Raw genomic sequence first — 22,644 nt, 5'->3', positions numbered from 1 at the left:
TGCCAAGGCTGCTGCAGGAAGCCAACAGAGCAATAAATGTCCAAACTCCATTGTAGCAACCAGACTGTTCTTACCCTCAGGTAGGTTTGTGTCAGATCTTATTTCAGCTGAATTTGATATTAGCCTTCAGAACAGGTAAAACAGAGAAATCCTTACATCTATGAAAAAAAAATACAGGCAAATAAAAGAGGGATAAGAACCCCAAACCAACACATTTTGTTGAGGTTGTTGTGATGATACCTGGGTGTGAGAAGTGGAGATTTCTGACTCGCACCCTTCATTCTGTCGCTGGACACGTCACTGGCTCCAGGACTGAGAGGAAAACACGACTGGGTCATTGCCCAGCAGGAACACGACCTCCAGGGAGGTCAAGGCCTCTCCCTACAGCAGGAAAACTACAAAGGATAGATTCAGAAGAGATAAAGATTTTTTTATTCTGCTCTGCTATTGTGAAATAGACAGTCAAAATCCTTTCAAAAATAAATAAAATAGGACTGGGAAGATAATTCTTTACAATAATGAAAGGTATTGCTTTTTTCTTGATCCAAAATGTGAGGGAATCAGGTCAGAGCCATGGGTCTTTGCTCTTGTGGGAGATTCCCAAATTCACAGGAAAACAAATGTCGCTGCTGCTCACCAAGTCATCCTGCATCACCAAGGCATGCACGCAACTGCTGTCGTAACTGAGTCATTGAGGAGCTGCAAACATTTCCCACCATTTTCCTGTAAAGTTGTGGGGGTTTTTTGGTCTAGTGACTGAAAAAAAAAGCAGAAACAAAAAACAAGTCAGCACCAGCACAAAAATTTAAAATTACATTTTAAATATTACTTAAATTATATTTAAATAGTATAAATGTCTATTGCCATCCTTCACACCTTCTGTCAGCTGAGTTTTCTCACACTGCAGTTTTGGGGGATGAACACACTCAGACTGTGCCCCAAGATACTCACACAGCTGCCTTTTAAGGCTATCACATGGACCAGCAGAGAAGCAACAGTAGAGATTTTTTTTCTTTGAAACTACCAAAACCAACATTTCAGTTCATTAGCCAAGGAAATAAAATAAATTCAAGTAAATGATCCAGCCTCACATGGTCTGAGTTACTGATTCCCTCAGTGCTGCAGGAGCATTGCCCCCAGAGTGGCTGCAGTGACAAGGGGCTCTGTGACACTTGTGTGCTGATGTCCCCAGCAGCTGGGGACCCTTGGCTAAGGTGGGTGCACTGCAGGGGAGCCAGGCTGCTCCAGCCCCACCTGTGTAAACACCTCCTGAAGTGATGCCTGCTCTCACCAAGAAACTCCTGCAGAGAGCTGGAGGTACAAACTCTAGAATAAAACAGGTGAAGTGGAGGGATAATCAAGAGGGTTAAAGTTTCAATATACTTTAGAAAAAATTTTGACAAGACTTCTGTCAACTCAGTTAATACACAGAAAGTCTTTCACTGCAGTGAACACGTGCTTCCAATTTAAAAATGATTTATAAATTAGGAGTAAGATACCAGATGTGGAGATGATGCAAGCATTTGAGATGCATCAATCTTTAAAGCTATTTCTCTCTGAAAACTATGAGAAAGGTCTTGGCAGCAAAATCAAAAAGTTTTTAAAAAGGGTGAAAGGATACTAATTGTTTATTAAGGGGAGCTGGGAAGAAAACCAAAGCAGGACTGGGGACAGTGGAAGCTGGGTATCATTTTCTGCAGCCTCTGCTGAAGGTTGCCACAGTGTTCTTCACTGTATAAAGTCGGTGTTTAGGAGGAATGAGCTCAGTTCAGGGGCTGCTGTGGGGAGGCAAGGCTCCGTTTGCCCGGCGGGGTTTGTGCAAGCCCCGCATGGGGCGGGCGGCCCTGCCCTGCCCGGCCCCGCCGCAACCCCGCTGTACCAGGGCCGAACTGCGGGAGAGCGTCGGGGCAGGAGAGCACGCACTGCCAGTGCTACCCATGGCACCCCAGTGCTACCCATGGCACTGCCAGTGCTACCCATGGCACCCCAGTGTTACCCACGGCACTGCCAGCACTACCATGGCACTGCCAGCACTACCATGGCACTGCCAGTGCTACCCATGGCACCCCAGTGTTACCCACGGCACTGCCAGTGCTACCCATGGCACTGTCAGTGTTACCCACGGCACTGCCAGCACTACCATGGCACTGCCAGTGCTACCCATGGCACCCCAGTGCTACCCACGGCACCCCAGTGTTACCCACGGCACCCCAGTGTTACCCACGGCACTGCCAGCGCTATCCATGGCACTGCCAGCACTCCATGGCACCCCAGTGCTCCTATGGCACTGCCAGCACTATCCATGGCACTGCCAGCACTCCCATGGCACTGCCAGCAATCCCCATGGCACTGCCTGCACTCCATGGCACTCCCATGGCACTGCCAGCAATCCCCATGGCACTGCCTGCACTCCATGGCACTCCCATGGCACTCCCAGCACTCCCATGGCACTGCCTGCACTCCATGGCACTGCCTGCACTCCATGGCACTCCCATGGCACTCCCATGGCACTCCCAGCACTCCCATGGCACTGCCTGCACTCCATGGCACTGCCTGCACTCCATGGCATTCCTATGGCACTGCCTGCACTCCAGCTCTGGCAGACAAGGGAATAGCCAGAGACTCCCACAGGTACAGGCAGAAGAGAGCATGGAAGAGAAGGAACCACACAGTTCTTTAAAGATGTCTCACTTTAACAAAAATCTGAAAGAAGCCAGAGGTTGGCTGCAATCTCAGCCCTGAGAGGGGAAGAAGATGTGAAATGCTGTCAGCATGTGTTCCTAAAGAGACTTTCCAAGGCTTTGCTGCACTGAATCAGCACAGGATTCTTCAAACCACAATGGGCTAGAAATTTCTATCACAATAAAGCTGTTCTGAGTACTACTGGAGCTTTCTTGAAAAAGTAAATAAACAAAGACAAACAGATGGAAATAATTATAATTCAAATACTTGGAATTGTTGAAGTGCTGCTTTCAACTGTCCCAAATTAGTTTGGGCCCTAAAAACCCATCCAAACTTTTTCTAGCTAAAGCTAGAAAAGAGAAAATAAAATAAAATAAATGAATCCCTCCTGGCATAAAGAGGTGGGAGGTTCCTGGGCTCTGGCCCATCCAGCACACAGTCCAGGGAGCCCTGAGGAACAGCCTGGCACCCTGGGCACCCCCCACCATCAGGAGGGACAAGCCCTGGGAGTGGCACAGCCAGGGAAGGGCCCAGCAGTTCAGGTGACTGACCAGGTGTTTCCTGTGGCACACAAGGGCCAGGACCATGGTCTAGCAAAGGAGAGGGGCAGCCAGTGCCCCCCAGCACAGAGCGGGATGGAAAGGGGTGAAGGGGCAGCATCCTGGCACCAGGAGTGCATCCTGTGGCCAGTTAAACAGCCAGACATCACCTGGCAATTCAGGACCTTGTTTAACTGTGGAATATTTAGACTAACGGAAAAAGTAAGGTGTCAGGATAATGTAATTTTTTTTCTCTTCCTTTTTTTAAATGAGGTTTTTCATTTCCCACTGAATTGGGGCTGCTACAGACCAGCAACCCTGACTGCTCACAGCTCCTCAAGCCAGAGGCTGAGGACAGCAAATCTTTGCTTTCATGGCAGGCATTTCTCAAATGGAGTTCTTTCTCTCCACCCAATTAGCTCCCCCTTCCACCAGGAGCACAAAGACAGGGTGGGTACTCACCTGCACAGACCCTGAGCACAGGCTGCTGCAGGTGACACCTGGCAGGCACAGCCTCACTGCTCCAGCATTTCAGAAAAAATCCTATCTAGAAATCTCTGCCAGTCAAGACTTACAGAGAGCATCATGCCTCCTGTGGAAGCAATCCATTTTATCTACACCTTTTTGTAAATTCTGTAAAATAATTTTAAAAGACAAACCATCAGTTATGGAAAAAAAGCACACCAGAAAGATCTGATCAGCCTATGGTATAATGAAAAGTTACTGGCAGAAAATAAAAGTGATAGAAGGAAATGGAAAAATGGATAAAAACAAGTATCCCTTAGTAGCACTGGGAAAAATTCTGGGGAAAGTCCCAAATCTCATCTATTTATGAAAACATGAGGAAAATTACTGCAAAACACACACTTCCCATCAGCAACATGCTGCCTTCAACCAGACCTGCCACCTGCTAGTCCTGGAAAACCTCAGATAAGCTCAGAAAACCTCCATTGCTAAACACATGGAGGAATAACCATATGGGAGATACTTTCAAAGAGATATTTCAGAAGTTTATCAAGACTTCAAATAAAAATGAAAGAAAATTTTGACAGAAGTTTTAGCACGTTTTACTTATAACATCCTTGGAGAGACATCAAACAGTTCAGCAGGAACCACCTCCCCCCAAAGCTCCATTCTGCACCAGGAAGGGACAACCCAAAACCTTCTGGCCCTAAATCTGCCCTGTTGCAGGTCACCCACACCGTGTTTGCCTGTGCCTGTCAGCCTAGGAGTGCAGAGGCACAGGCACATGTCCCACTGGAGCTGCACTTAATCAGCAACTTATCAACCCATTTTGATACAGAAATTACTCTGGAAAAGTCTCCCTTTATTTATTCTCCTATTGTTTTACAGCTCTTCTGCAGCTTTGGCAAGCAGGGGAGGGAAGAGGATGTGATGCTGAACAGGCCACATTGCTCACTGGCATTCCAGCCCTTCTGCTAATTGTGTTCCACTGCTTTAGCTGGAACACACCAAGTCCTGAATTGCAACAAAATTGAGCAAAATCACCTCATTTCCAAGAAACCTGGCAGAAATACCTAGTGAATTTGTGTGAGATCCAGAGAACTGATGAAACATAAAATGCTTAATGAGTTTCAGTAAATAGCTTCCTTACAGCTTGTGAAACATCCAAAGCCTATCTTCCAACTACACTGCATAACAGGACCTATGCTTTCCAAATCATTCTTCAGTCTTTTAAGCTAGATGCTTAAGATTTAAAAACAGCTATGCAAATATGGTACTAGAAAATGTACCAAATATAGAGTTTGCTAAAAAATTCCTGATACAAATCTTATTTCAAAAAACTGAACTGTTTTTTGATCTGACCAGCATTATTAAGATAAATACAATAATTTTATGGGAATGTGATAGTTTCATTTCTATTAATAATGTCATATTTCAAAATGATGCTTCTTTCTCTCCCTTAACTTCTCTAGGAGCCTAAAGCAGCAGAAACTCGATGTAAATTTACTTTATATAAGGAAACTCACTCAGTGTAAGGGTCTACATCAAAATCTCACCATTTCAGAAGAATAAAGGTAAAGTTTGGCTCATTGCCAAACACTGCTGTGATTGCACATCAATGGGAAGCCATATAAATTTTCCACTGAAGTTTAACTCTTACATTCATAAAGTTGCCTCTCAGTTATCTGCAAATAACTACCAAAACAAAAACCAACCAACCTACCCAACTTTGCTACCAATAGAGGCATTGCAGTTCCAGAGAAAGAAATAAACACATGCAGTGTGTAATGCAGTGGGAAAGGGTACAGTGGAATACATGGAAATTCAGGAGCTGGGATTCAAATAAGGTACTTGGCTTTTCCTGCTGTTGCACTTGGCAAGGCTCAGCACCCCTGAAGTCTGATATAAAACATCTTTTTGACATTTCATGCACAACAGGCTCCTCTATCCTTTTGGGTACATGTGCTCCCAGGAAACTGAACCCACCCAGCTCCAAGAGGGAAACAGTGTTTGCATTTCTACCAACCACCTTGTCCTGGGGACCAGGCAGCATTTGGGGATGCCCACCAGGAGTACCTGTAGATGGAAGTGCCCTGATGGCCAGCCCTGTGCGAGGTCTCTTGGCTAAAGCCCAGCCTTGTTTGCACATAAAGCAGGAATTAAATGCTGAAGCCAGTCCATGTAATGAAATCTGGAATTCAAACCATAGAGACACTACTTGCTAAAAGCCACAGGTACTACTTTAATTGTAGCTAGAGCAGAGAAAACACTTGCCAACACTCTCTGAAATGTCCAGCCCCACAGCTGGATCCATGCTGGACAGCCTGGGCAGACACAGTCCCAGTGCCACCAGCTCTGCCCTCAGCTCCAGCTCTCCCACTGCTCAGAGGCTGCCCTGGGAGCATTCCCTCATTTCCCATTTATCACTGGCACCTTTCATCCCTAACAGAAACTCTTCTCCCACTGGCTGCCCAGCACAAAGAAAAGGCACATCTGTCCTCTGCTCCCTGGATTGCTGAGGGCACACAAATCCCCTTTACACCAACTCCAGGGAAAGCCAGAGCTCCCTTCCACAGCCCTGAGCAGGAGGGCAGGGGACTCAGAGAGCAGCAGGGCCACGGCCAGCACTGCCCAGCAGCTCCCTGGCACAGCAGGCAGGACAGGCACTGCTGAGCAGAGCTCAGACCTGGCTCTCCTTTAACCTCCAGTGCCAAGAGAGAAATCCTACACACACAGAAATAACAACAGGGCTTAAAAAATATTTTAAAGTATTACAATTATTTTTTGAAAAATTACTCACCTTTTTAACTGAGTACTCCCTTTTCCTGCTGTCACCCCTGGATTTCTTCGTAGACAGGAAGAGCAACTCAGGTTTACAATGTTTTTATTTGTATTTCTAATGTATCTATTTTGGATCTCTCACTCTCTCTCTATTTTATTGTATATATGTTGTAGCCCTTCTAATGGCTACATTAACATATTTTCTGATATGGTTACACTTATCCTTCCTGAAAGTAGTTGCTATTATAAATACCTATTATAATAGTTCTGAACTTGTTTATTTCTCTTTACTAAAAAGAGCCCTAACAGCATTTTATTAGCTAAAAATGTCTAACAAAAGAAAACCAAAAAATCAGTTAAGGTGGATCGCATTATCCAAAATAATGTGAAATAAGTTTTCAGTCTAAAACCCCCCAGGTATTTTTGAAAGAAAAAAATAAACAACTAAGGATATAACTGAATCTAGAGGAAGCTGAAGCCTCCTCATGGCTGGGTAAAGGGATAAACAAAAATATCAGCTACACAGCAAGGAGGGTTTGACATTTTTTCAGCACTACGAATGACCCTGGGCATTTGGGGAACCTGTAAACAGAGACACAAAAAAGGGAAAAAGAGGCTTCTGCTGAGATGCCTCCAGGCTGGACTGTCACCAGCAATGGTTTGTGAGCTTGCAACCAAAATCTGAAATTTAAGTGCTCAAGATCTCTTAAGAAGTCCAACTGCAAGCATCTAGTATCTGACTCTTCAACACAAGGGAAATTACACACTAAATACAAGTCCTAGCACACTTGGATAGGAAAAAAAAAAGTCATAAGCCTATAGCTTTACATCAGGTATTACCCACAGCCAGTGCTTTTAAAAGCAGGTAAATGGCAGATCATATGCAAATAAAAATTGGCCAAACACTATTATTTTTCCTTCAGTGAAAATCCAGGCTAACCTGGGTAATTCCTGCTCCTGCATTCAGTCCAAAATGGTCACGTGTATTTGAAACACTTGACAATAATGAACACATTTCTATATTATCAACTCTGTACCACTGAAAAACTGGATGTACAGGACCCAATTTGTGAAATTAATTTTATTTTTGAAACATGATATCCAATTACAAATAAATAATTCATACAATATAACTCAGGGTATACAATGTTCAGGCAGTTCATAGTAACAACCAAGATCACATTGAAAATGAGTTTACATTAAATAACCCATTACAACAATATACAATTGGTCATTCAATTCATGTTTCAGCCTGGTCCAAGGTGTAGGCAAGTTGAAAATTGTTCCTCTTACCAGTAAAGAAACAGATGTACGCTATTTTATACCAAGTCCAAAGTAGTTAATACACCACAGTAATAAAAATTAAAAATGCTGCATTGCATCACCTAAATGTAGTTTTAGTACAGAATAAAAAGGTTGTGAATTTTAGCAGGACAAAGGTTATTGCAAAGGAGTTTTATGTCCTATAGCAATTTCTGCATAAACTTACCAGCTTTACAGGGTGTTCCTAATGCAGGGTTTGGATTCCACACCCTTCTCTGCATCCTGTCTGTAAAGCAGTGGGATGTAGGGACCTGCTGTGTTCTCAGCTCCAGTCACACATTGCTGTTCACTGCCAGTCCAGCAGAATCTGTCCCCGCTCAGCTACAGCTCCCCTCTGAGGTGTGCTCCTGCCTCTGGCAGACCTGCAGCAGCAGCAAACTCACGCTGTCTTTTCTGACATGCAACTTTTGAATGTCTCACCTACCCAAGAAACCCTATGCTCTGTAAAGAACACTTACATCTAGATTGAATGATAGCCTAAAGTCCTGAAAATATTTTAAAGAATTGTGAAATTTAAAGGATATTCACAGCATCCCTGGAATTTCTTGGTCAACCATTTTAATAATGAAATACATAGGATTTTTCACAAGAGAGTAAGTAGTTACAATTTTCAACAATTCAGAGACCTGATAAGTTTTTATTTACAAAACTTTTGTTAAAAATCCCCCTCTTTTGGGGGCCCTTCAGGTGAGGTATATGCCCCTTTCTCTTAGTTTGAACTCAGATTGTTTAAAGTTTGCAGCTCTTCCCATTACAGATCCCCCATGTGACAGAGAGCACCCCTCCCAAACACCTCTCAGCTCCTGCAATTGCCCACAGCCCCTGGGACACTGCAGTGCATCCAGCAGGTACTTTTATACTTTTGTTCTTGTAACTCAGGGCATGGGAAGACACAGACCAACAAAAAACAAACAAAACAAAACAAAAAAAAATTATGGAGGAGATTCGAGCAAGTGCATCTCTGCAGGGCTGGAACAAATCCCTCCAAAGCTGTTCTTGTGCTCAGCAATGCAGGAGTGGCAGCCAGAAGGACCTGGCAGCCCAGAGGAGCAGGGGAGGGAGCCCCACACCTGAGCTGGAGCTTGACTGAACATCCCATCGCAGCCCCCAGCACAGGTGGCCTCAGTGGGACATGGAAGTACTCTCAATCCAGCAGGAGTGGAATCTCTCTTCTGCTATAAATCAAAAGAAAAAATCCCACACTCATCACAAAGATTTTTAAAAAGTCTCTCCATCTCCAGCACTGGGACTAAACTTAATGAACTGCTTTGTTTTCACATTCTGTAGAAGAAATAAATGTCCACAATGGATCTTAATGCCTAATGAAAGAGAAACTATATATATCATATCCATTTTAAACATAAAAAAACCTGAACTGTAAAATCAAATGCACAGTTAGACTGCAACCCCATCTTGTGACTGGATTGGAAAAAAGAAAATAAAACTATTTCCAAACTATTTTAAAAGTTTTCTTTATGTGATTTCTCAAAAGGGGATTTAAACCCTTAGCAGAACAAAATACTAACTGCAGATTTGTTTAACCAAAAGCAGATTTGTTTTCTTAAATCTGCTGCACAATGCACCGAGTGATATAATACATAGTACTTGAGCAATTTATTATTTTTCACTAAAAATCACAAAAATATTTGAACAATGTACAGTCTGTGCTGAGTTCTATTTAAGAACATGTTGATGGAGCACAGATAGAAATTTAAGTGTTAGTAATGTCTAATACATGGTGTGACACTTCCCTACAGCCTTGGCAATTTTTCCACATTTGGATTCTTCAGTCATTTTTCAACATTTGTCTTATCTCTATTTGTTACAAGGTTTTCATTCATGATCTGGATATCTAAAGGCAATAATCTCAAAAATATGGTTCTGATTTCTTTTTGTTCCTTCTATTTCCATTTGATTACTTACACCAAAATTTACCAAATGTTAACATTTTGTCATGCAGCAGCAGGGGAAATCCATAATTAGCATAAACCACCTCATCATTTCATCAGGGAACCTGCCTAATAACCTTCAACTCTGAATCTGCTTTCTATAATCAATGGAGAGCATTGGTTAAAAAAAATATTTCAGAGGTTTATAAAATGAAATTTGCACATCAAATACCTCCCAAAACCTCATGTCTCAAAGACAATCAGCAGGAACTCCCTCTCCCAAACCAAGCTTCAGCATTGCTATGTGCTACCATAGCAGGGCACTAAGTAAGCATCAGGACCTTGAGTTTTAGTACTACAAGTAAATGATACACAAGAGAGTGATCTCCAAATCAAAACCATTTTAGTATTTGCTTCATCACCAAGTTGACTGATGTATGCCTTTTCACATTCTCATGTAACCCTGAATATTCTTTCCAGAAATATTTTGAAAATAAAATTCACATCTGAAACAAATCTGAACGCTCTTACTCAACATGAAAAGAGCCCCCATATTTTTTCAAACAATATCCATGAATCTCTATTGAAACAGAAATTGAGACTCTTTCCCAAAGTAAGAATTAGATGTAACATACCAAGCAACATAAATAACTCTGGCTGACAAATGCTTCAAATATCTGTTTTTAAAGCAAAAAGTACAACACAAAAGAACAGAGAATCAAAGGGAGATTTTTAATGGCACAAAGGGCAGCTAGGCACTGTGTGAGCTGAGAACATAACTGTCATTATGACTTTAAAAATCCCCCCAGGAAGATTTGGGTTGCAGCTAGGGCAGGGGTCTTGCCAAACCTTAATAAACAACAAAAGAGGAAATCCACTGTAATGTCCAGACCTAATGAGAAAAGACAAAGGTTGCTACAGTCCCTCTGTTAAAAGGACACAGTCAAGCTTGTAAAGTATAAGGTGAAATTAATGATGAGAGTTCATATTAGCACTACACAATTCAGCTCTGGATGAAATGGTCACGAGCTATTTTAAAAAGGAGTTTCTGTATCTGAGAGATTATTCCTAGGTTTAACTTCTGCTGTGTTAATAGCATCTTCTGTATTAAAGGAGCTTTAACTAACACCTGCAAGAGTACCTGCCTTGAGGCAGAGCTGTGCCACAAGCATCCTTCCATTTTCAGATAAAAATAAAAGTAACCATTAGGCACATATTGAAGGTGCATTACACAAGCTGGAATGTCAAACATTTTCTCCCTCAGATTTACACAGAAAAATAGCACAGCAGCAAATAACCTGGTCCTCTGTTCAACAATTACCTTGTTACAGGCATTTTCAATGTACATAATGTCACAACATCAATACCTTCTTATCTTTAAATAATTAGGTAAAAAAAGGCCCCCAGTATAACCATTTCTTATATAGCCAAGTTCTCTCTATATACACCCAAATTTGAAAGATACAAATAAAACATTATACAGGATTTATAAATGTTTAAAAACTTGAGGCTTCAGAATCGTGGTTTCCCAAAAAGACCTGGGAAAATCCACAGACTGACAAGGTAGCAGAGAAAACTGGAGAAAAGGAGACACACAAATTTGCTGCCATAACATTTTACTAAACTCGCCAGTCATCGTGGTGATGTCATTAGAAAGAGCAGTTTAAGCTGGAAATGAGGAGTGGTGGTTTTGTGTGTTGATCTCAAGTGTTGGGTTGAGACAGGCAATTCAAGTATTTGCTGTTTGATCCCAGCTCAGCAGAGCAGCAGTGGGCAGGGCTTATTTGACGTTGGTGCCGTACATGCGCTCAATGTCCGGCTGGTAGAACGCCGTCAGCTCCTTGCGCTTCAGCTTGAACGCGTCCGTCACCAGACCAGTCTCTGGCGTCCAGGGATCTGGGCTCAAACGGATCTTCACTGGGATTTCAAACTTCTCCAGGTTTGCTGTCAAAAGAAATATTTTTAATGCAGAACCTAAAATAAATGGAGCCGTTTTCCTGAAGTTAAGCACAAAACGTGACCCAAATGAAGAAGTGCTCCTCCAACCCCCCCATGGCTGGTTTGACCACCTCTGGGGTCACAAGCAGAAGGACAGAATCTGCTAGTACTTGTTTGTCCCATTTCCACAGAAATACTGGAATAAAGCCCAGCTGTTCAGGTGTCTCTGCAGCTCCCTAACTTCCATGCACTTCCTCAGTGCATGGAAATGATATCCTCAAGACAAACGCAGTCAGAATTCAGGACATCCCTCTGGCTGCCCTGGATGGCTCAAACCCCTGCCAGGGGGCTCAGAGACCTTGGCACAGAACCCAAGGCACCTGTGACTTTGATTATGACCCATGGAAAAAATTACCAACTTTATATGAGGATCTGCAAGCCACAAAAGTCTAAATAGAATAATAGTTTGTCACGGGGCAAAAAATAGATTTTTGGGGTTTTTAGAATGGAGGTTCAGGAGGCAAGATAAAGGAATCTGGGTGTGTCCAGTCTTTCTCCTTCTTCCTGGCCTCCACCTTCTGCCATGATGGTGGCACTTTTGGATTGGTTTAAGTAGAAACTCACTGTCTAACATAGATGATAGGTATTGGGAAGTTACTGTAAATAATGTATACATAGTTTTTAGTATAAAAAGATAACACTGCCCTGAGGGCGGCCAGTGTTCCTCTGTCTGACCTGCTGAACAGACCTCAGCAGGCCAGAGAAAGAATTTTACAGATAAGAAACAATAAACAACCTTGAGAACGAGAACAGAAGAGTTCTGACTCCTTCTTGGACTGCTGGGCTGGGAAAAGAGATTTTCTAACACATCTCAGGGTCACTCTGACCAGCAGAAGGCCTGAGAAAACTCTATCAGCATCATGGTACTCATCATCTGGAGAGAAAACCTTAAAATCCATACTGCTTAGGTTAGAAAAAATGGGGGAGTTTGTTTTTTCCTCATAGCTCTAAATTGATCAAGGGAATTCAGTTCATGTGGGAGCTCTTCCCTGTACTGAAAGAGAGCAGTGCTCTCCATGCTACACCTTCAGCACAAAACACTATCATTTGCAACAATTTCTGCTGTGGTTTCAGATATAAGAAAAGAAAATAACTAAGAAAAGTAGCCAACAGATAGCAATGATAAAAAAATACTCTCCTTTCAAGTTGAATTTCAAAAATATACACAAATGTATATTTATCACATGCAACCTGCCATTTTTAGATTTTCCTGCCCCCTTTTCTCCCTTTGACATTAGATTACTAGTTCTGGGTTTTCAGGGTTTTTTTGCAGTTTATCACTAAAATCCATAGTATTTAGAAGTAAAGCCTGTGATACCAACATGAAAACCAAAACCAAATATAAAATAACATCAAAATCAGTGAATCAAATACTACCTTTCATCAAATTTTAAAAGTACTTAATTCTGCTTAGAATAATGTTACACAAAAAAATGAAAACAACTTTCACATGTTCCCCATCACAGCAGCTTCTGAGAATGACTTTGGCCATGTGCTCCTTACATTGAAGAAAAGCAGACTAGAGAGGTGGGGCAAGGAAAGAGCAGCTGCAGTGTTGAGACTCCACTCATGGCAGGAGGGTGTTTAACATATTCACAAGCAATATGGAGAAAATATTAACAAGCAGAGATTGTTGGAAGCATGTAGTTATCCAGGGTAAAAAGGATGAGGACAAAGGGCAAAGAGGGACAGAAGGACATTACGATGCTGCAAAACAGTAGGCAACATCCATTGCAGGAAAGTGCCCAGAGATGAGTATGGAAAATTCTATACCCCTGATGATCATTCAAAAAAATCATTCTGTGGCCATAACTGACAGTGTTATGAAAAAAGCCCAGAAATGCTCAGAAATGGCCAAAAGCAAGGCAGAAATTATTATAAGGAACAAACAAAATATCCCTGTGCCACTGCTTCATTCTGCACCAGAACAGCCTGACAGAGTATGGCCAATTAGCATGAAAAAGATACTGAGGGGGAAGAATAATCCACACTGCCAGAATCACAAGCAGCACTGGCACTGTTCACTGCCCCTCCCAGAGCAGAGCTCAGCAGAGTCAGCCTGAGCTGGCAGATGGAAGGCTGGGACAAACAAGGCATTTCTTCACACAAACAGGCCAAGAAGCTACAAACTCCCATGTGATACTGTGGACACTGGTACAGAGCATCCGAGTAGTTTTCAAATGTGGCTAGAGAAGTTAATGCAAGGAAAGTCTTCTGAATATTACTAACTACAAAGATGCTGCTTTGGTTTTGGAAATCCTTCAGATGCAAGGTCAAGCCAGGAGAGCCCCTGTCACCATGGCTTTATTTCAATTCTGCACTGGTATGTAGCATGCAAGACTGTCTCATACCTAATGCATATGTAATGATTATGGATCTATAGCTGGCCCACACTGGTTTTGGACCAGCAGCAAGGCCAACAAGATACTACAGAACATCTTAAAGAACACACATACACACATATATACAGAGAACTGTACTTGTAAAGCTTCACTGGTTTTATATTCTTTCCTCAGCTATGGGTGACAGTAAAAGAAGCTGCATGTGACAAAAGGACTGGCCCAATTAATGTTTTGTTGTTGGGGGTTTTTGTATGAAAATCTTACTTCATAAGAAATGAATATACACAACCAAGGAAATATTTTAGAGCCTATGCATACCTATTTCACAGACATTGCAGTCCACAAGATTGATAGCATCTACCCAGGCACTCACCTGCCACAGCAGCCTCAGCTAGCACCTTCAGAACCTCTTTTTCCATCTCAGGACTGTTGCAGATCTCTTCCCAGGTTCCTTTAAATCCTTTCTTTCGGGCTAGTTCTGCGAGCTCCTTTTGATTTGGCACAACAAATCCAATGACATAAGAATGGAAACTGAGAAGCACAATGTACTTTAGTATGAATTTGGCAAAGTAAACAACTCTTCAAAAAATAACATTTCAAGTTGGGGGCTTTACACTTCATACAGAGATATTGCTCTTAACAGCTGGCTTTTGTTCACCTGATAATCCTCCTGAAATAGCACACAAATTACCTCTGCCTGCTTAAAAGTAAGTAGAAAGAGAAGCTACTTACCTTACAGTAACTGGATTGCTTCAAGGTGTGCTGTCCATATGCATATTCCACTGTGTCTCATGCCCAAAGCTTTGGGAAGCAGCACCCACACGATGCCTCTGCTCATGTTTGGCAGCCCGGAACGGAGCCTGGTGTGAGGCCTCCCTACCTCAGATTCCTCTCAACTGCAGAGTCCAGTTACTGTAGAGGGGTAGAGGACTGCAGTGAAGAGGGGTTGGACAGCAGGTTGTGGAATGAGCATATGCACAACACATCTCAAAGGATGCCTGCTTCTGTAAGGGAAGTGACTTCTCTTTCTCTTTCCAGTGATTGTCCATACACTCACTCTACTGTTGGCACTCTTTGTCTGCTCCTGACAAGCCAGAACATAGAAAGATGTGATCTCAAAGTCTTTGGGCCCTGAAGCACAATTCACTCTGAAATAGGTATTCAAAGCTTTTCTGATGGTGTAAAGTTTAGGTAAAACGTGCACAGAACCTCAGACAGCAACTTGACACACTGTAACAAAGCAGATCACAGAGCCAGAGTTGAAAGTGATCGCAGAAGAGCTCCTAATCAATTCACCTGCCCTGAAGCAGGGTCAGATACATCTAACAGATGTTTGTCTACATCTTGCTTAAACATCAGCAAGCCCTAATGCCAACACTTCTTCACTCATAGCATAGATAAGCTGCTGCTGATGGCAACTCCTGTCTCTTCCTCTTTGAAATTGACCTCACAATTGTCACTTGTCCCTCTCTTTTCCACAGAAGCTATTTATTCATTCACAGATTTTCCTTGTCACCTTTTTAGTCTTGCTTCCTTTCTTAGGTTTATTTAGACACATCAGCAGTGCCCTTTCCTCCCAATTCACACCATCACAGGCCTCTGCCCAGACATTGTCATTTTTTTCCTGGACTCTTTTCATGAAGTCCATCTCTTCAGATGGGCTACGTGTGGAACTCAGACCCCTTAATACTGGTTAGAGCAAAGAGATCATCGTGCATTTTGTAGGCAATACACCTGATTATGCCTTTTACCTTCTTATAACAGCATGGCACTTGTGGACTCATGTCAGCTCCTACAGAATTGCTACCAGCTGGTAGTTCTCACCCTTAACTTCTGCAGTTTGTTTAGCTGTAAGTATAATCTACAACTCCTCTCCTTCAAATTACTGCTCTTTTCAAGCAAATCTCCATCTAGCCAAGCTTGCTCTGAATTCTCATCCTATCCTCCACTGTGGCTTTGGTTCCCTCCCATCTTAACTATCTACAGAATTATTAAATCTTTTCAGCTCTCATCGGACAGATCATTAACACAAAATATGGAAACTCAGTCCTAGCATGCAGATTACTGTGCTATATCCTTTAAGGTTTTCAAGATAATTTTAAAATACCACCTCTAAATATGCTTTTGGTTACTGAACATTGCAATTTTCTCCCTTCTTACTAGCAGAAATCATAATGGGCATCTGACAGGAGTTGAGAAGACTGCACCAGAGTCCTTTATAAACACAGACTTCCCTGGCAGCATCATCACAAGCTTTGCCTGCCAGCTCAAAACCATTCTCATTTTTCTCTTCCTGAAAATGTATTAAAGGATGATTTCAGATTAGCCTCACAATCACTACTGCTTGCATCTCACCTTCTGCCTTTGCCCCTGCCCCATTTTCCCTCTGCACACTCATGCTGTACTCTGCACTGAACCCGTGTAACTTTGCCTCCATGCTGTGTATGCACTGTGTGTGAAGGCACCTGGGACACAAAGGACTCTGTAACTTCCATTCCTGGCTCCTCTAGTCTTTTAACATGCTCAAGATCATGTCCTGCAGTATCACCAGTGTCTCCAGGGATAAACAGCACACAGAAGTAATCAGCTGGCTGGGTAAGCATCAAACTTCCAGTTCATCTAAAATTCAGCCCCTTCAGTAGAAGTGTACTTGTTTTGGACAAAGAGGTTCATCCAATTGTTTTTTTCTTGGAGAGAACACCTTGCAGCTCTCAGGTCCTGGTACATGTAGTTTTCATTCTGTGCCACGAAGTTCAATCTTCACTTGTTGCAGTTCAAATGCTAAAACACTGTTTTGTCTTGAGAGGTATCCTGAAGGCACATCTTCCCTCTCAAGCAGTCACTGCCCTGTTGCTGCTCCTTATGCTGGTCCTTTGTATTTGGTACCTTTGTCTCGGAAGTGATTTTCAGTGGAAATTTTCAGACTTTGGTCCTCAAGACCTCCTTAGTCATCTCTTTCACAATGAAAGATTTTGCCAAAATGTCAGTCCTACACTAGGGCAGCCTCATTCCCTTGCTGTGCTTATGGTTCTATGCACATATGGCTCTCAGACCTGTGGTCAGAAACATATTTCATGGCACTACACATAGATACCACTGTTTCTATTCTGTAAAGCCTGGTCCTTATCTCCTTCAGATTACTGAGGACTTCCTCAGGTTCTTTGCCATGTTTGCTCATTCCTCAGGTAACTGAGCTACTTCTTTTCCTGACGTGATGCTTGAAACCCACTTTGTGTGTCTTGGATGGGTGAAGTGTTGATAAAGCAGTAGGAGTCTCCCCTGACAGAGCTCTAATCACCATTCCTTTCAGCAAATATTTTTATTGCTTATCTCACTTATTTTGTCTGAAGTCAATACACCTTTTGAAGTAGCAATATCACACAAACAATTCTGATTCCCTACTACCATGTTCAGAGGAGCTTTGCACCCTAAAATCGAAGGTCAAATCAGATATTAAACCCATTTGTACAAGTGTGCTCTCCTTGTCCTTTTGCATGTGGGAGACAGAACAGCTACAAGTAAAGGACTCCTCCTGCATACAAGATCACCCAGACAAAGTATAAGGAGAGACAGGATCCAAGAAAGGTCACAGGCACTGTTACAAAACCTCTCTGAGCTCACACTGCTGAGGTGAGCCCATGGCCACAATGAAATGTGCATATGGACAATCATTCAGGGACTCTATCACGTGGCTACTCAGGCCACATCACACACGTAACAGTATTAACAAAGTACAGCAGCAACAGAAAAACCAATCTGGAATGTCTTGTCTTGTTTGTCCTTGGTCTGGACTCTTGCTTGTAAATTACCTTTAAAAATTGCTCAAAGGTTTTCCTGTTTTTAAGTAATAGACAAGACATTGTCTATCAAAGTCAAGTGTCTGGTTGGCAAGTGTATTTTAGCTTCCAATGTTATGTTGGCCTGGCAAAATTAACACAAAAATTTGGTAGCACAAGTCCAATAGTGAACTGCAATCCTGGAAGAGAAGAAATCACACTTAGGAAGCTCTTTCTCCACAGATTACAGAGGGTGTTTGGAACAGCTGCAGCTTCAGGCTGTCAAAGCCAGCAAATGTGAGACTCACGCAGTGAGTCCAAACCACAAATAAAGCTTAAAAGAATGGAAATTTCCTCAGCATTGGCTGGCCCAATGCATGCCAGCCTACTGATCCAAAACTGTCAAAACTGCAGATACAGATGACTATACAAACCCCCCAAAATTACAGAGAACCAGGTGAACAAACCAGAAGTTAATTGTTTTATTTATTACCACTGAGCAATTCTCTGGTATGCTTATCCTGGCTTCTTTCAAAGTAAAGTGGGGCTTTTTGGGACACAGTGGGAGTCAGAATATTTCTGATCATTCAGAAGCTCCAAAATAACTTTCCAAACATCATTGTCAAATGTCAACAGGAAACAAAGACCACCTGAAGTATATTTATATGTGTAAGAGCTAAGAAACTCTAGAAATAGAAACTTAAGACATGTTTGAGCCCTTATCACCTCATTTATTAGTACACATATAAAGCAAATAGAAATGACATTTGATTGTCATTTATTGTGTGTTTGCACAGTGTTTAGATTGTGGTTTCTCTCAAGCTTCAAGGTGGTGTACTGCAGGGATAAAGAAAAGTAACTTTAATTCACAAGCCAACTACTGGGCCATTAGTGTTTTTTTCTCCCACCTTCCTCTGAAGTACCACAGTACTTCCTCTGAAGGACAAATGACAACTAAACACAGCAAGGAACAAGGTGTCCTAGGGCTTCTAAAGGTAACAATCTCAAAGCGCTTGAGTGATGCCTGTAATTAATGCAATAGAGCTCAGCTGCTTTTCAGATTGGGGAAGGGGGAATGTAAGACTCAGCATTGGTATTTCCTAATAAATGATGACAACAAATGAGAAAAGAAAAATAAAAATGGATTTCAGATCTTTTAGTTTTGATGGAGAGTTATTCCATTGTATTATAAGTAAAAGCCTTTTTTTTAGCTGATTAAAAAAATTCTACGCATTGAGCAGCAATAAAATTTGTTTCAAGAGGACAAAGAACAGAGCAGTGACAAAGTATAAGCTGCTCTTACCTGCTTGCATATGCACAAATATTATCCACCAGTGGGAGATTCTTCAGAGCTGCTTCCACTTTGCCAAGAGAAACATACTCTCCTGCCTGCAGTTTTACAAGATCCTTTTTGCGATCTATCGAGGAAGAAAGGAATTAAGTGTTAATTACAGAATAGAAAACTCTGAAACATTGATTTTACAGTTGCTGAAATGCTTATTTAAATATCCAAACTGATTCATGTTTGGTGAATGTACCAGAAACCTTTCATGTTAGGTTTCTAGAACGCAATTTATCAGTCTGTCTGTCCCAACAAAATTAGGGATATTACAATTCCATGCATTTTCTGCCTTCAGAACAGCATTTCCTATATGACAGCACCATCATGTGCATGGAAGACAAATAGGACTATGCAAAAGCCACTGTTAGCCAGGAGCACACATTTTGTGCTCTCTGGCCCAGAACCATAAGGCAGGATATGCACCACTTGGTGGCATTATGTTATTTATTTCAGGCTAAATCCATATTTAAAGAGAATTGTTCACCTTTTACTTTAAAAACAACACTAGGAACAAAAATTACACCCAAATTACTTGAGGTTATTGAACACAACAGTACAAAATTATACAATATAAGGCAGCTTACTTACTCAGTTAGCTTGTATTTAACTCCCTAATTGCTACCCAGTCTCACTAACTTAGGGACTCAATGTTAAGGCTGTTTCAAAGTGAACCAAGATTCAGCTTTTAAAGCACACAAACAAGTTTACATTAACATATCAGAACTTCCCTGGGATACACAGGAAGACTTGAGATTGCATGACAAGATATGGAGGTTTTTTCCATTACTGTATTTCACAGTCCTGAAAGATGTGTGTATATGAATATCTATACATACACATGTCACTTAAATTTATTAACTCACCAATAATTTTTAGACATCCATCATGATGAAACTCCCCAATGTCTCCAGTATGGAGCCACCTCTGCCCATTTTCATCAACACTGAAATCTTGTTTGGTTCGTGCTTCATTTTTGTAGTAGCCCACAGTCACATTCTGCCCTCCAATAAGGATCTCACCTCTAGGATATGGTTTATCAGTGTTGTAATATCCACCTAGAAGGATGGGGAGTTTTATTAAGTTTATGAGAATGAAAACATATTCCAAAGCAAAAATTTGTGCCATCCTTCTGGCAGTACTAAGTAATGTGCTTTATCAGCCTCATACAGGCTCAAATAAAACCAAATAATTTTGCCTCATAGTTTAGAGAATAAAAAATCCATAAGGTTTTGCATTAGTCCACAACACACTTAAGTATTATGTATTTCTACTCTACAGTACATAAAAGCCTGCAGTGAAAGGAAACACCCAAATGCATTTCAAAATTTATTATATGTATTTTATAATGTATCCATTAAGCCTCTATTCTACATGCCAATTTTAATGACTTTAAGAATATTATGAAGATTATTTTAAAATAATTTCTTAATGGACATTGAAGGTTTCATGCATACTACCTAGTCAAAATGCCACTTGCATTGATAGCTTCTGTCTGGATATTTCCCTGTTTTGAAAATACTGAGGAATTTATTTTACGCTTCTTCTCCTCAAGAGCAAACTTTTATAGGCAAAAGTAGCATTTAAAATGCAAACAGCCAAGAAATAGTAATTACTGCTACAGAGCAAAGCCCAATAGAAAAACACAGTTCTTACAAACACATTACAATTAAATCATAAGCAGGAATTCTCACCTTCTTCCCAGTTCATTAACTTGATTTCACAACAGACCAAAGGTGCTCCCACTCTTCCAGTAGTGTAGTCCCAAACTAGAATTTAAATGAGTGCATGTTCAGAAAAACAAAAAACCAAAGATGGCTAGAAAAAACCAAACTTTTATTGCCATGCATCCTCAGTGAAAATTAACTGCTATTTATTTCTAAACTTTAATTCACAGAACCAAACCTCCAAGAAAACCCAACGGATTTATCAAGAGAACAAAGACAAAATTCTTATCCCAGTAGGAGAGTAGATGGCCGTATTGACAGATACCCTCAGTATCTAAAAGGCAACTAGGTTTATCTAAATCTAAAAGGCAATTAGGTTCTGTTATATGAAATTAAAATCTGGTGCAGGAAGATTTTAATTCCTGACATCTCAATATACTCAACAAAATCTGACAATTATTATTAAGTTGATGTGGTAAGTACAACAACGCCGAGATCCCGTTCACGCTAGAATGGGCGGCTCTACCACTCACTTTACACGTGGGTCACCTGCTTGAGCACAATGCATCCAAATCAGCACTGCCACTGTTTGATGCATTTTTGGGAACACCTGACTGCAGGATACCCTGATGACGTTGGTGGTGCCAGCAAAGGAACAGGCAGGCAGGGCTGAGCCGTGCAGGGCTGAGCGCGGGTGCCGGTGCCCAAGGGCCTGTGGTGCCACCCACCTTCAGTGACGGTGCCAGCCCTGAGGACAACACTGCCACCCACCTTCAGTGATGGTGCCAGCCCCAGCAGACTCAGTGAGGCCGTAGCCCTGCCCCACAGGGCAGCAGAAGCAGATGTTCATGAAGCGCTGCGTGGCCGCCGAGAGTGGGGCGCCGCCGCACAGCAGCACGCGGATCTTCCCGCCCAGCAGCATCCGCACCTTGCGGAAGATAAGGCTGAAAGGGAAAAGGGCATCTTGGAGCTTCAAAACAAAGCAATAGAGAACCTAGTCTTGGATCCGAACTGAGTTTCCACTGTCTTCAAATACACTTTTATGACTTCCAAGGAAAGCCTTGAAGGAGCACACTGAAGTTTTCAGAAATACAGGCACAGATTTCTAAGATGGTTTCCAGGTTCTAGTTTGAAGATGGGTTAAATGTTTGAGAACACAGATTTAATGAGGCAGTATAGCTGCACGATTTTCTCCTAAAAATACTTTAAGTTGTATAAATTTTGCAAATACATTATCTTTTACTCTCATGGAAACCCAGAGTTAGACTCAATGGTCCTGTGGGTTCTTTCCAATTTGAATATATATACCATTGCTCCCTTCTGAAAAAATGTGTAGTCTACGGTTTTCTGTAGGAATAAACTTCTCATCTTACCCCAAAATGGTATAAATCAATAAATAAATGTAAATTTTCTATCAGTTTCAAGTTAAAGAACACTCAAATTCTATCAGTAAGTATTTAAATCCATCACACAAACTCCTGATTTATTGTTTCAATTTACACTCAAGTACAGATTTGTTCATAAAATGAAGAAAAACACAAGAAAACCAAATATTGCTCCCGTGGTAAGACTTTGACTTTTTTAGTGCCATTACAAAGGAAGTTAACATTACCTGTCACAGAGTGGGGTAGTGTAACCTTTGGAAATCTGTTCCATTTTGTAGTTGTAGGCCAATATAAATAGATTCCTCTGGAAACTGGTCATTTCATTCACTTTATTCATGACATTTTTGTAAATTCGATCCATAATTTCCTAGTTACATAAAAAGATGAACTTTATCTCAAAGAAACAGAAATCCAGCAAAAAGAAAACACAATCTAGAAATTCAATTGAGCTTCAGGTG

At 41.6% G+C, this 22,644-nt stretch overlaps 1 protein-coding gene across 4 annotated transcripts in view; it reads right to left on the bottom strand.

The window, feature by feature from the left end:
• Window positions 1-7,533: 7,533 nt before the first annotated feature.
• ACSL3 (acyl-CoA synthetase long chain family member 3) overlaps window positions 7,534-22,644 on the bottom strand; it is a 50,281-nt gene continuing 35,170 nt past the window's right edge. For 3 of the 4 annotated variants that reach the window (XM_066556359.1, XM_066556358.1, XM_066556360.1), the window contains exons 10-16: window positions 22,414-22,553; window positions 21,573-21,745; window positions 20,829-20,903; window positions 20,001-20,192; window positions 19,099-19,213; window positions 14,393-14,550; window positions 7,534-11,623 (exon numbers count right to left, since the gene is read on the bottom strand). In XM_066556359.1, the coding sequence (XP_066412456.1) occupies window positions 11,460-11,623; window positions 14,393-14,550; window positions 19,099-19,213; window positions 20,001-20,192; window positions 20,829-20,903; window positions 21,573-21,745; window positions 22,414-22,553 (1,017 nt within the window). In that variant the 3' untranslated portion in view covers window positions 7,534-11,459. Of the gene's footprint in view, window positions 11,624-14,392; window positions 14,551-14,606; window positions 14,932-19,098; window positions 19,214-20,000; window positions 20,193-20,828; window positions 20,904-21,572; window positions 21,746-22,413; window positions 22,554-22,644 lie in introns of those variants that run through there. The other variant, XM_066556361.1, reaches the window with a different exon arrangement.

This window comes from Molothrus aeneus, chromosome 10 (genome assembly GCF_037042795.1).
Source record: "Molothrus aeneus isolate 106 chromosome 10, BPBGC_Maene_1.0, whole genome shotgun sequence".
In the NCBI taxonomy this organism is placed as follows: Eukaryota; Metazoa; Chordata; class Aves; order Passeriformes; family Icteridae; genus Molothrus; species Molothrus aeneus.
The sequence above is the reverse complement of the archived record's forward strand: the minus strand, read 5'-3'. Positions and strand labels throughout refer to the sequence as shown.